Source organism: Tasmannia lanceolata, unplaced genomic scaffold (assembly GCF_043159265.1).
Source record: "Tasmannia lanceolata isolate RefF3 unplaced genomic scaffold, GAP_Taslan_0.1 ptg000012l, whole genome shotgun sequence".
Taxonomy (NCBI): Eukaryota; Viridiplantae; Streptophyta; class Magnoliopsida; order Canellales; family Winteraceae; genus Tasmannia; species Tasmannia lanceolata.
In genome coordinates, this window is record NW_027518689.1 from 20,762,225 (window position 1) to 20,776,058 (window position 13,834).

A 13,834-nucleotide genomic window follows, 5' to 3' on the forward strand; every position below is an offset into this window, starting at 1 on the left:
TCCTCATCTCTCATCTATACTTCACCTGTGGGTTGGAACAATAAAACAAGGAAAAAGGGGTGAGCTCAAATAGCCCAGTAGGGTATAAACAACAAGTGATGTAGAATTGTCAAGCTCATAAGAACATGATATTTTGCAGATAGGACATCTCACATTATAAACATGGAAAGAAAGAATAAGCACAACATACTTTCCAAACGTATAGAGAAAACTTACAGAACTTGATATCAAGAATTATATATAGAATTATATATATAGACTTCATTAAGCATAGGTGCTTTCATTCATAGCCATATTTCGGCCCATTCATAGCCATACCTCGGCTCATAATCCTCTAGATTTACACTCTCTAGAGTCGTCTTTACCCACGTGCACATGGAGGACTACAACGCGTCCACCCGTCATAATATCATAACTCAGTCCATATTCAGAATTAGGGTATCAAAGATAAACCCTAAACATAAACATATCTCACGGAAATAAGTTTCGAGGATAGAATTATAGCTTTATCAGTAAAATCATTTATCTGAAAGGAATGGGGTCTGAAAGAAAGGATCCCCCTTGGATTCTCATCAGTTGTGGATCTTAGAAGGATAGAAACTCTTATAGCAATTGCGTATAAAAAGAATCAAAGAATATGAAATATTCACATTCAGTATATCAAAAGAGAATCAATGGAGAAAACTCTTACATATAGCAAAAGAGAATCAATGGAAGAAAACCCTTACATATAGCAAAAGAGAATCAATGGAAGAAAACCCTTACATATAGCTTTCCGATCACAGGTTTGTTTGAGCTTACACCTTGGAGTGGATAACCTGTAAATATATTCTAATTTTATCAAATTCATGTTTTAAGGCAGTGTCCTTTCTGTCCAGGTAATGTCCATCTATGTCCAAAATAATGTTCCCTGTGTTCAGTGTTCTTTCTATTAAAATTTTAAAATCATGGGGCCCAGCATGCACTATTCATATGGACCCCACATGTTACTATTCATGTGGGGTATTCATGTGGACCCCACATCTTACTATTCATGTGGACCCCACATGTTACTATTCATGTGGACCCCACAAATTCTCTCACTAGCTGAGCTTTTAGTGGTTGTGGGAAGTATTTTTCGAGGAAGATTCTTTTGAATTCATTCCAACACATTGCGTTCATTTCTTCTTCGGTTTTTGTATTTCGGACTAAATTCCACCACTGATCCGCGTCACCGTCCAATCTATACGTCGCCAATCTTACACGTTGTTGGTTGGTGCAGTCAATCACTGAAAAGATCTTTTCGATGGAGTGAATCCATCTTTCAGCTTCTAAGGGATCTGTAGTTCCCGAGAAGGCAGCAGGATGTTGCCTTATAAACTGTTCCAGTATAGCTCCTTCGTTTTGAAGTGGAGCAGATGGGGCTCGTTGTTGGTTCATGTTTGCTGTCATTGCTTGGGCTAGCTGTGCCAATGCAGTGGCAATGGCATCATTTCCTGCATTGTTGTTTCTAGCGTTGGCTGTAGGTTGTTTGTTTCTTGCTTGCCTTTCTCTGCGTGGCCTGCCACGTCCCCTCCTTGTCTCAGCCTCGATTGCAATAATCTGTTCCTGATTCTCCGCCATCTTCATATTATAGTATCACATTAGTAATCTAAACTATAACTCATATTTAAAAGCATTTATAGAAGTATCACAGAAGTTATAATTAGCACATAAGTTCTATATTAACCAACTACTAGCGGTATAGTTAACATATTCTAACTTAAGATAGGGTAAATTCTAATCCTATCTTTTTGAATCCTAATTTCCAAAACTGACTAAATTTCGCTTTGATACCAAATGTAGCGCCCTGGATTTTTGGAAATACCAACTCGGTGCGTAGAAGAATATTACATCATCTTTCTCAAAAACTTTCATTATTCCCAAGATCTCAAATACAACAACTACGTTTAGAGGGTTTACAGAAATTAGTCTAACTTATTACATCTTAATTCAAGACATAGTTGATACATATTTAAAACATATTTGTCCTTTAGAACAGTTGTGCATTCAACTCTAGCATTCCTCATCTCTCATCTATACTTCACCTGTGGGTTGGAACAATAAAACAAGGAAAAAGGGGTGAGCTCAAATAGCCCAGTAGGGTATAAACAACAAGTGATGTAGAATTGTCAAGCTCATAAGAACATGATATTTTGCAGATAGGACATCTCACATTATAAACATGGAAAGAAAGAATAAGCACAACATACTTTCCAAACGTATAGAGAAAACTTACAGAACTTGATATCAAGAATTATATATAGAATTATATATATAGAGTTCATTAAGCATAGGTGCTTTCATTCATAGCCATATCTCGGCCCATTCATAGCCATACCTCGGCTCATAATCCTCTAGATTTACACTCTCTAAAGTCGTCTTTACCCATGTGCACATGGAGGACTATAATGCGTCCACCCGTCATCATATCATAACTCAGTCCATATTCAGAATTAGGGTATCACAAGATAAACCCTAAACATAAACATATCTCACGGAAACAAGTTTCGAGGATAGAATTATAGCGTTATCAGTAAAATCATTTATCTGAAAGGAATGGGGTCTGAAAGAAAGGATCCCCCTTGGATTCTCATCAGTTGTGGATCTTAGAAGGATAGAAACTCTTATAGCAATTGCGTATAAAGAGAATCAAAGAATATGAAATATTCACATTCAGTATATTAGAATCAATGGAGAAAACTCTTACATATAGCAAAAGAGAATCAATGGAAGAAAATCCTTACATATAGCAAAAGAGAATCAATGGAAGAAAACCCTTACATATAGCTTTCCGATCACAGGTTTGTTTGAACTTACACCTTGGAGTGGATAACCTGTAAATATATTCTAATTTTATCAAATTCATATTTTAAGGCAGTGTCCTTTCTGTCCAGGTAATGTCCATCTATGTCCAAAATAATGTTCCCTGTGTTCAGTGTTCTTTCTATTTAAATTTTAAAATCATGGGGCCCAGCATGCACTATTCATATGGACCCCACATGTTACTATCACATGTTACTATTCATGTGGGGTATTCATGTGGACCCCACATGTTACTATTCATGTGGGGTATTCATGTGGACCCCACATGTTACTATTCATGTGGACCCCACATGTTACTATGCTCAGCAGTTCGCCTTTCTTTGAATAAAGTTTACTTTACGGTTACTATGCTAGCATTTCACCGTTCAAATAAGATGGGCGAGTATGCTCAGCAGTTCGCCTTTCTTTGATTAAAGTTTACTTTACGGTTACTATGCTAGCATTTCACCGTTCAAATAAGATGGGCTACTATGCTCAGCAGTTCGCCTTTCTTTGATTAAAGTTTACTTTACGGTTACTATGCTAGCATTTCACCGTTCAAATAAGATGGGCTACTATGCTCAGCAGTTCATCTTTCTTTGATTAAAGTTTACTTTACGGTTACTATGCTAGCATTTCACCGTTCAAATAAGATGATAAAACTTGCATAATCTATAGCGAGTTATCGCCTCTTATGCATGCTTTATCCTATTATTTACATAGGTGGTAGAACCAACCATATTACCCATAATAAATACTTTAACTATCTATTTGAAAGACTTACCTTGGTAGTGATGAAGTGGATTTCCTTTTCCTTCTCCTCTCTCTCTTTTTTTCCTCTCTCTCTTACTCTTTCTTCTCTCTCGTTCTCTTTTCTCTCTCTCTCCTTTTATTTTTCTTCTTCTTCTCTTCCTCTATTTATAGGTATTTTTTTCAACTACAGTCTTAAATTCACAAATACTCTCTTAAATGCTTTTACAAAAATTTAGAACCCGCTTAACCAATGAGTTAATGAAAGTGGTTGCGGTGTGTCCTTCTGGTAGTGGTTCCCACTAGTGATGGGTCCCGCTGGCGTTGGGTCCCGCTATTTGTGGGTCCTGCTTGTTGTGGGTCCCACTGGTGGTAGGACCCGCTTGTGTGGGGCCCGCTGATGTGGGACCAACTGTTGGTGGGACCCGCTTGTGTGGGGCCCACTGATGTGGGACCCACTGTTGGTGGGACCCGCTTGTGAATAGTACTCGGTGGGTCCTACTGTGAATAGTAATTTTGAATAGTTTATCTCAATAGTGAACTTGCATAGTATTTCTGCATAGTAATCTTACGTAGTGACTATTGTGAATAGTAATTATGAATAGTGACTATTGGTAATTTTTAATATGTGTAAGTATCTACTCATTTTTAGTTGACATCTGGGGCGATGGTTTAGTGGTAGGAAGCCGTTCAATCCTCGCTCAGCCTTGGGTTCGAATCGCGTACGCCCCATTATGCCAGATGTTCTCATGCCCTATTAACTTGGGGAAAAATGAGTAATGGCCGATGATTACCCACCTATGAGGCCATTTTTATTTATTTGTATATATATATATATATATATTTATATATATATTTTTTTTACCGGTTATTACAGCCTAGGTTAACATATGCCATGACAAAGAGGATCCCACAACCATACAAGTGTACACAATTAAATTTGACTACAAAAGTGCATGATATATGATTGCCTGATACATTAAGCCTGAAAATAAATCACATATGTATGAACTAGACAACATTCATCCGGATAAAAGCCAAACACACACTACCTAATGATAAATTACATGAATATTTTAGTCATAGCTATCACAAGTCATATAAAATCAAAATCTGGAACTGAGTACATTCTAGGAGTTGAGAATGCTCAAAATCTATATAAGTTGAGTAAAAAAAATGATACTACTAAATATCTTTTTAATCATATTATTTTTTTTTAGCCATATTGCTCTCTAAAAAATAAAGAGTTCAAAATAAATTAAAGGAAATTCCCCAAAGAATTCGAAGCTAACACTTATGAGCATTTTACAAACAAGACATCTAAAGAAATTCAATGGAGAAGAACACGGACAGAATTGTTGGAAAATCCTAAATAGTGTACTACCTTTGAAGATTATCATGAAAAATCAAGATTTGTATAAACAAAAATGTCCCAAACAAGAAGCAATAATTTTATTTATTTATGATACTTTAGACAATCTCTGGAAAAATAAAGCTAATAAGCAAGAGAAAATAATTACCTAAATTTAGCATAACTGATTTGTAGAGTTTCTTACAAAATTCTCATGAGAACACACAAGTTCAAAACAATTATTTATAAAATTCCATGGAAATATTCACAACTTTATTTGCGAAACTTCATGAAAAACAAGGGACCATAAATCAGGCCAAGGACCACATTCAATTCCACTAGGCCAAGGACCACATTCAATTCCACTAGATCAATTCTCCTGATGTCTCATGAAGACATATCAATTAACTTACACAGTGCAAGAGCCAGTATATTATCTTCTAAATAAGAACAATACCTGGATAAGTTGATTCACGAAAATCAATGAGTAGAAAATAACCAAAGGACAACAGTTAATGTCAGCAAGGCTGCGTCCTTCTTTTCTAGGCTTCAGATCTTCAAAGCACCAGACGAACCAGAGATATACTGAAATTAATGGCTGAAACCCTTCTTCCCCTCCATCTACTATTTTGCTCTTGCTACTACTTGCTATTCTTAAGAATTTTTCTTCTTCCACAAATCTAAGAACTCCAGCAGGAATCTTAAAATAACAAAAACACAAAAAATGTCTAGAAATATCGGATCGGGAACTTCAAGGTTCCAATTTGAGGCTTTATCTAAAAAACGGGTAGATCTAGGCTTTGGAGGCTTTGATCTAACATTTCTCAGAAGGAAAATTACAGATCAATGATTTCTAAGGCAAAGTTATGGTTTCTAGCATAAAAAATAAAGAAATAAACCTAATAAGACAACAGGATGATAGATGAAGCCTGGAAGTTATTTGCCGACGACAAGATGAGTGGAATCCGACCAGAGTCTTGCCTGAGAAGATGAAAAGGTGAGGTTAAGGTTTCTCGGCTCAGCCATAACAGATCTAGGGGCTAGGGAATTTAAAGAAAATGAGAGCAAAAGAAAGAAGAGAAGCTTGCCACCGGCAAAATGGCCGGAATCCAGCTAGATCTACCAGAGAAGAAAGGGAAAAACTAGTTCAGGATGAGAAAAATGAATAAAAGATACAAGGTGAGGGTTTGTGAAGGTATTAGAGATGAAGGAAGGTTGGTCGGTGATGCGAATTGACCGGCTGGAGCTCCGGTGTGTACGTCGGAGAAGATGAAGCTTGGATCGGGTTTGAGAGAATCTCTCTCAAGCTTTCTCATTCTCTTTCTCTGAATTTTTTTTTTTTTTAGAAAATGAGCTTAAACAATATTTATAGTAAAAATAGAGTGCGGTTATCGGCACTACTATTTGATGGGTACGCGGTTAATTGATGAGCGCGTGAAAAAATGATAAATGCACCAACCATCGTGTCTTATTCCAAATTCGGTTTGGCCTTCTCCAGGATAATTCACCCCCATTTCTGAATTTGCATCACGACATTATCTCGGGTCGATCACTAGGTAAACACGCTTGGATTTCGACAAAATTTTGCAGGGACCTTGGTAGGACCCTAACGTAGCCTAGGATGGAATTTAGGACCCTAATTGACTGATTTGGTAGGATTTTGCTCAAAATTGGAAGGTTTTAGGGTACAGTCAAAATGAGGTGTCTACAGGCATCCCCATACTTAAGGTGCAACTTGGGTTGAGTTCAACCCGAACTTGATGGGTTCAACCCAATTTTTGGGCGTGTTGGGTTGAATTTTTTCAAGTTGGGTTGGGTTGCGGGTTGGGAATTTATAACCCGAGTGAAAATTGTGTTGGGTCGGGTTGGGGTATCGGGCAACCTGACGCGAATTGTAACCTGACCATTTTCTACTATGTTTTTTTTTTCAAAATTTAGCTATTTACTGTTTTAGACTTTTAGTCTTTTACTTTGGATCCATTATTGTTTCAACTAGAAACTAGTGCATCACTATTTCATTGACCCTTCATTTCTGACTTTCTATATTGGATCCACTAGCGTCTTAATTAGATGAGTTGTCTAACATCTGCGCATAGTTTCTTAGGAAAAATACTCGCAGCAGAAGTACAAGTGGGGTCGACATATTTAGATGGTCTAAATAGATTCAATATGAAAATCTGGTCGGGTCGGGTTGAACCCCGCCGGGTTGGAACTCAGGTTGGCTTGTAAAGATGGGTTCCTCGGGTGGGGTTGGGTTGGCCTCAACCCGACCCGAGTTGCACCCCTACCCATACTTCAAAGGAACTTCGCCTATAAAAAGGAAAACGCACACTTAGTATAGGGAGGATGAGAGGCCAAAGTACAAATAAGCCGTTGTTTGAACCTTGGTTCCATTTGTTACCTTTAGAGTTGACTTAAGTGTCAAAGGGTTCCCCTAGAGTTCCCAAACTCCGGGTGGCCTTAACCCTTTGTTTGTGAGTGTAGGTCCCCTTCAAGATCATCTTGCACCCCTTCAGAGCGTCGGAACGCCTTGAAGAAGGGCCCACTGGAACACTAGGCCAGATTTGGAAAGCAGCACATAGCAAATCCAAAATATGAAAGGATAGATATTTTACTAAAGTTGTATTTGTTAATATGAGAATAGAGTTCCTAAGGTGTCACCTCATATAGCTTATATGAGGTGGCGCTTAAAAACATAAGGGGCCCACTTTGTTTGGATGATCCAAAGCATTCATTTGATAGGCCCTCACATAGATAGGGTGTGCCCAAAAAATTAACTTCATAGGATCATCCTAACCCTTCCATTTGTGGAGGTTGAAATGGATGGGTATAAACCTCCGTAAATCTGCCCATTTTTAACCTCCATAAATGGAAGGGTTAGGATGATCCTATGGACCTAATTTTTTGTAGGCACCATATCCATCTAAGGGCCTTTTATATGAGTGGTTTGGATCACTCCAAAAATGTGGGCCCCTTATGTTTTGTGAGCGCCACCTCATATAAGCTATTTAAGGTGACACCTTAGGAACTCTATCCTCATATTAACAAATACAACTTTAGTAAAATAGCAAATTAAACAAAGTGGATTTTAGAAATTACCTTTTAAAAAGATAATTTCTTAGATATTAAGCTATTTTTCTTGATTAATTGAGAAATATTTTCCAAATTAGGGACTTACTAGACGGTCTACATATAAGCCCTTCCATCTAATGGTCAGGATTGTCCGATTCCTCCAACTTTCAGATGAACGGCTGTCATGTGAGTTGCCCCACAAAACCTGCCCCCTATAAATAAAAGAGGACACTCCATTTCCCAGATTCCCCCTTTCCCTGGAAACCCAGAAACAAGATCCAAATTTATGGCTTCATCATCGTCCCCATCAGAGCATGTTCAAAACCCTAACAAGAAGCTAGGGTTTGTGGTGAACGCCATAAAGAGAAAAGACAGCTACTTGCAGTTTTTCTTCATGACGGGGATATTCCTGCTGAGCATGAGATCTCTAGGGCAGAAGTACCGAATCAACGGCCTTGAAGAAGACACATCATCTCTAAAAGAAGAGCACCGAACCCTCTCTCAGAGGATGAAAAACATCAAGGATAGCCTCCTCCAAGAAGCATCCCTCGATTCCACTGGACTCTTTGCATCTAGACTCCATCGCCTCTTCGAAGCCGACAGCAATGGTGATGATCAGCCCTCCATTTCCATCTGAGGTTAGTTCCACCGTCCGATCTAGGGTTTCTTCTTTTTTAATTGAAAATTTTAGGGTTTCTACTTGTGGAAGGAATATTGGGGTGGAATTCATTTCTCTGTTCTGTTGTTTGGGAGGAGGGGGTTGGAAATTATTGGCAAGTCATTGCCTTTTGTTGAATGACATGAAAGCCCCGATTTTCTAACGATCCATTTGATAAATAGCAACTGTTTATAAACCTAACAGCAAAAGAAATATGCCAACCTAAAACCCCTCTTTGGATTACAATAAAAACCATTCTGAGGGAAATATTTTTCGTAAGAATTTTATTCTTTCCATGATTTGGAGGGAAATTATAAGACTATGGTTAATTTGGAGGGATATTATCATAGATTGAAGGTCTTTCCAAGTCAAAATTAAATAGGACTGGTTTAAGTAATCTCTTTTTCATGTGTAAAAAAAACTAGGAAATTCTAGAAATATTTTCCTTTCCAAAATTTTCTAGAAAGTTTCTGGAATCCAAACAGGGCCTAACTCTTCTAGAATTTCCAGACCTCTGATGCGATTTCTTGTCACACAGAGAGAGAGAGAGAGAGAGAGAGAGAGAGAGAGAGAGAGAGAGAGAGAGAGAGAGAGAGAGAGAGAGAGACGATTTCCTATTTTCACAAGAGAAATTGCCGGTTCTTTGTTCATGTGAGTGGGAAAGATGTCTACAGAAAACATGTGGACATGTCACATGTCAGCCGAAATGGAATCCATCTAAGATATGATAGCATTCCTTATTTCTACAACTACATCTTTGCTGTGTGTCCCTTCCGCAACTAACCCATACAATGGGTTAGTTGTGCTCCCTTTGATTCTCAGATGAGTCCTTGTGGCCATCGTCCCAATACCTCCCACTTGGCTACATTGTACAAGTGAATTTTGTTGGGGATTTTTCTCTGAAACAAATTTTCATTCAAATATTTTCAAGTCCTATCAAGCCCATATGCTTAATGACATCTTCGCACGAATTCCTTGTTACCTAAGATCGACAATTATTTCGCCTAGGATATTTTTCCCAAATAAATTTCCTTGACTTGGGCATTTCTAAGTCTCACTAAGTCCATAAAATGAAATTTTTGCACGAACTCCTTTTAATCAAGGATCGATAATTTCTTGATTTGTGCGTGTCACCCTTGCGCAGGGGCCATGCTAATCTTCTCTGTATCGTTTCAATTTTATCGGATGTATCTGAAGAGACTAATCAAGGATCGATAATTATTCAGTATAGAATATTTCTCCTATACGATTTTTCCTTGACTTGGGCACTTCTAAGTCTGATGAAGCCCATATGCTTAATGAATTTTTTGCGCGAACTCCTTTTAATCAATGGTTGACAACTATTCCGTCTAGCATATTTCTCCTAAATAATTTTCCTTGACTTAACACTTTTAAGTCACATCAAGCCCATATGCTTAATGAAATTTCTCACAAACTTCCTTTTAACCAAGGATTAGTAATTATTCCGTTTAGGATATTTCTCCCAAACAATTTTCCTTAACTTAGACACTTTTAAGTCCATTAAGCCCATGTGCTTGATTAAAATTTTTGCACGAATTCCTTTTGCCAAAGGATCGGCAATCATATCATAGTTAAATATATAATTTACATAAATTCTTATTTTTTCACTCTGTCTCTAATATAATGATATTCGATGCGTATATGTTTTCCCTTGAAGCTATTCATTCCACTTTATATCGGCCATTGCCGCCTAATACTCACAGTACATTTCTATTGGTCCATCAACCAAACTAAGGTCCAAATCGATCAAAAATCATTGCATGAGTATTTGTCAATTTCATACTATAGGCCAAACACTTAGTTTCCAATGTGTATCTTGCTAGACAACCCTATTTCTTACTAGATCAAAAAATAGCCGTATCTCTAAATATGAACACATGTCCAAAAGTGGATTTACTGATATCTTTGATACTGGTGAAATCCGCGCAAATTAATCTAAAAGCTCATGCTTATCCACTTGAAAACACAATTTGAGGTGCTTAGTTCCTTTAATGTATTTCAATATTTTTTTTCACCGCTTCCTAATGAGCAGGACCATGATTACTATGATATCTGCTTACTGGGCCTATTGGATAGGCCAAATACGGCCTAATACATAAAATTGCATACATCAAGCTGCCAATCTCTTAAGTATACGAAACATTAAGTCTTTTATGTCCTTCTCCTAGACATTGACTCATCGACAATTTCCTATCTACAACTCTACCCATTAGGGGAACATCCTCTACCCATTAGGGGAATATGTGCAGGATTACAATTCTGAATTTCAAAATGTTTAAGTACTAAATTTAAATACATTCCTTTGTTAAACCCAACATTTTGTTCTCCCTGTCCATAGTGATTTGAATCTCGAGAACATAAGATTTTTCTCCCAGATCTTTCGTCTCAAATTTTAGGCTAAGTTCCGACATAGTTCTTTCTAGGTCATTTTTCGCTATAAGTGTATTGTCCACATTATGAGACAATATTGTTAACCTGTCTAAGTTTAGCTAATATAATCTTTATTGAGGCAAACTTGGCAACTGATGAGTAAGTTTCTTGGTAGTAGATGCATTTTCTTTGTGTAAACCCCTTGATAACTAACTGAATTTAAGCTTGTCAATTGATGCTTTCAAATGCCGGTGCTGATCAACGTCTTTCTTGTATCCGTCATTAGCTTCTTGCAATTTGTTTTAAGGTCGACATGTAATGTCATGATCCTCTCAACCACTTTGTCAGTGGAAAAACTCTATTCTCGAAGCTTTGGTAATGGTATAAGATCCAATGTATGCTGTGGTACACGCCTATACACGATCTCGAAAGAAGATTTGCCCGCAGATCAATTTGTTGTATTCTTGAAAGCAAACTCAGCTTGAGCAAGAGAGAAATCCCCCTGGTTGGGCCTATCTTCAGACAAACATCAGATGATATTCACTAAAGCATGATTGATTGCAGTTGTCTTCCCTTGATCTTCGTAGGTCCATTCTTCCTCTTCTTCACCGTCCTCCTTGAAGACATCTTCTACTCCCTGTAGTTTAGGATTTTCGTTGTCTACCTCTTCTGAACTAGTAGCCAAATTAGTCATCCAACGTTGAGGGAACTGATTGGATCTATGGCTAGGCTGGCTACAACGGTAGCGCTTCATTGGTTGGGACAGAGCATATGGGTTCTTGTTCCCATCCCTCATGGTGGTCGCTTTGGCTTGCCCACTGCCTGGATCTTGGGTTGTAGTTGGAGGTGGTTAGGATTGCCTTGTCAATGGATCTCTCCGTGACGCCTGTGTTGGTTCTCGTACTGATGTGACATGTGTTGTCCTGCTTGTTGAGTTCTTTATGGGTAGCCGATCCATCTATGTCTCTGCTCTAGTGGCTAGTTTGATGGCATCGTTAAGAATCCACATAGGTAGCATTGATAATCTACTTGGATCCAGGCCATGTGCAAGCCACTCGCAAACTGTGCCACTTGCTTCGATTCGGTCTCTGTGAAATCATTACGTAGTTAAGAGTCCACTTGTCGCTATTTTGGCATAGGGGGGCAAAGAATCCATGCAACATAGTCTGACCTCCTTGCCGTTCATGATGGAGGATCATCTCATTGACCTCCTTGTCGCTAGTCTCACCTTCATCTCATTGACCTCCTTGTCGCTAGTCCACTTCATCGATTTGTTAATCGAGTCATTGCTACTTGCAACTCCTGCATCAAACATTGATTGCCCCGTTGAAGCGCCTTGAATGCTGCCATTGTCATGAAGTCGTTCCTCGGTGCACCTTCCGAAGAACTGCTTTCGCTATGGCCCTGTTTGGATTGCACGAATTCTGTGGAAAAGTTTGGCAAAAGGAAAAATATTTTTAGTTCTACTTTTTATACACAAAAAAACAACATGAACCTACCTTACCCAATTTCTAGAGGGGCCGTCAATTTATGAAAAAAGTAACTTGAACAAACCCTATTCAATTTTTAGAGAGGGACCTTCAATTTATGTAGATATCACTGTAAATTAACCTTTATCATATCATTTCCCATTAACTTGTGAAAAGAAACGAAAAAACGTCAGAAATATTTTTCTTGCAATACAAACAGTGCTTAAAGAAGGAAAAAATTAGAGCTCGCAGTGCAGAAATGGGGCCCTTCCACACGGGCTTTTCTCCAACGAGGATGGAAAGATATCTTCATCTACCAGCATCATTACCTTGTCTGTTTTTTTTTAATTTTTGAAAGTTTACCTTCCATCGGTAATAGCCTTCCATTGAGCCCATTGGTAATAGTCTCTACAGAGCATTTCAAAGAAAAATGCAGTTTTTAGTATTATGGCTACAAGCACAGTACTATATACAGTACTTCTTGTTCTTTAGTTATTTGGGTGATGGAATAACATGCCCTTCCAGTATTTGGCTAAATAAATCCTTTAGAAAAGTTTTATGAAGAAGGTGAAAGGAATTGGCTCTAATTCTGGCTCTAGTTGGGTTCTTCTACATGGATCATTTTCTTCCATTCTATCCTATCCAAGGTCATGTTCTCTTATGTTCCTAGCTATCATGTCTTTCCTCATTGTTTCTACCCAAGTAGCTATTCAATGCAACATATTGCAAAACAAAATTACACTAGAGAGGTTGTTGGTTAGTCTAGAAACTAGGATCAGGCAGGCTACGTGACTTCCCGCAGCTCCATTAAATGGCACACCATTGGTATTAACTTGTGGAATCTCGTTGTTGTTAACAGGAAATCCATCTGCACTTCCAACCAGTGAGTTACCATTTGGTTCTTTCTGGTGCTAATTTTTCCCATTGGCAAATGGTTTTTGTGAATTCCCCATACACGGATTTACCTGTTTGACAAGTATATTAGGCACACCATTTCTTTGTACCTTTTTCGTTGTTGGAAAATTATACCCAGGTGCTAGGTTCTGATTTATCTCTCCTTGCTGCAGAGGAGCCAACATGCATGTTGGCCACCAGGCAAAGATGTCGTCCTAGCCAAAACTTAGAATCGGCTGACCGGCCTGACCCTTATGTTACTATCTTGTGGGGCACTAGAATTAGGACTAGTCGTTCTGATGTAGGGAACTCCTTGATTGGTCTAGTATTCTGCCATTCTGGGAGTTGAACTGGCACTGTACGCGCTATTCTATCACTAAGAAGAACTAACAATATGTCCACTTGCCTAGAAAAAATTTAATTATA

General features: G+C 38.2%; 1 protein-coding gene and 1 non-coding gene across 2 annotated transcripts; one reads left to right on the forward strand and one right to left on the reverse strand.

Annotated features, from left to right (window-relative positions):
• The first annotated feature begins 8,228 nt into the window (after positions 1-8,228).
• On the forward strand, positions 8,229-8,817 carry LOC143887694 (uncharacterized). Its single transcript, XM_077391838.1, has one exon. It carries the CDS (start codon positions 8,283-8,285, stop codon positions 8,631-8,633), a length of 351 nt encoding a protein of 116 aa, XP_077247953.1. The 5' UTR covers positions 8,229-8,282; the 3' UTR covers positions 8,634-8,817.
• Positions 8,818-9,752: 935 nt separating this feature from the next.
• On the reverse strand, positions 9,753-9,855 carry LOC143889009 (U6 spliceosomal RNA). The gene has a single exon (XR_013254636.1). It is a non-coding gene; the product is annotated as a U6 spliceosomal RNA (small nuclear RNA).
• Positions 9,856-13,834: the final 3,979 nt, after the last annotated feature.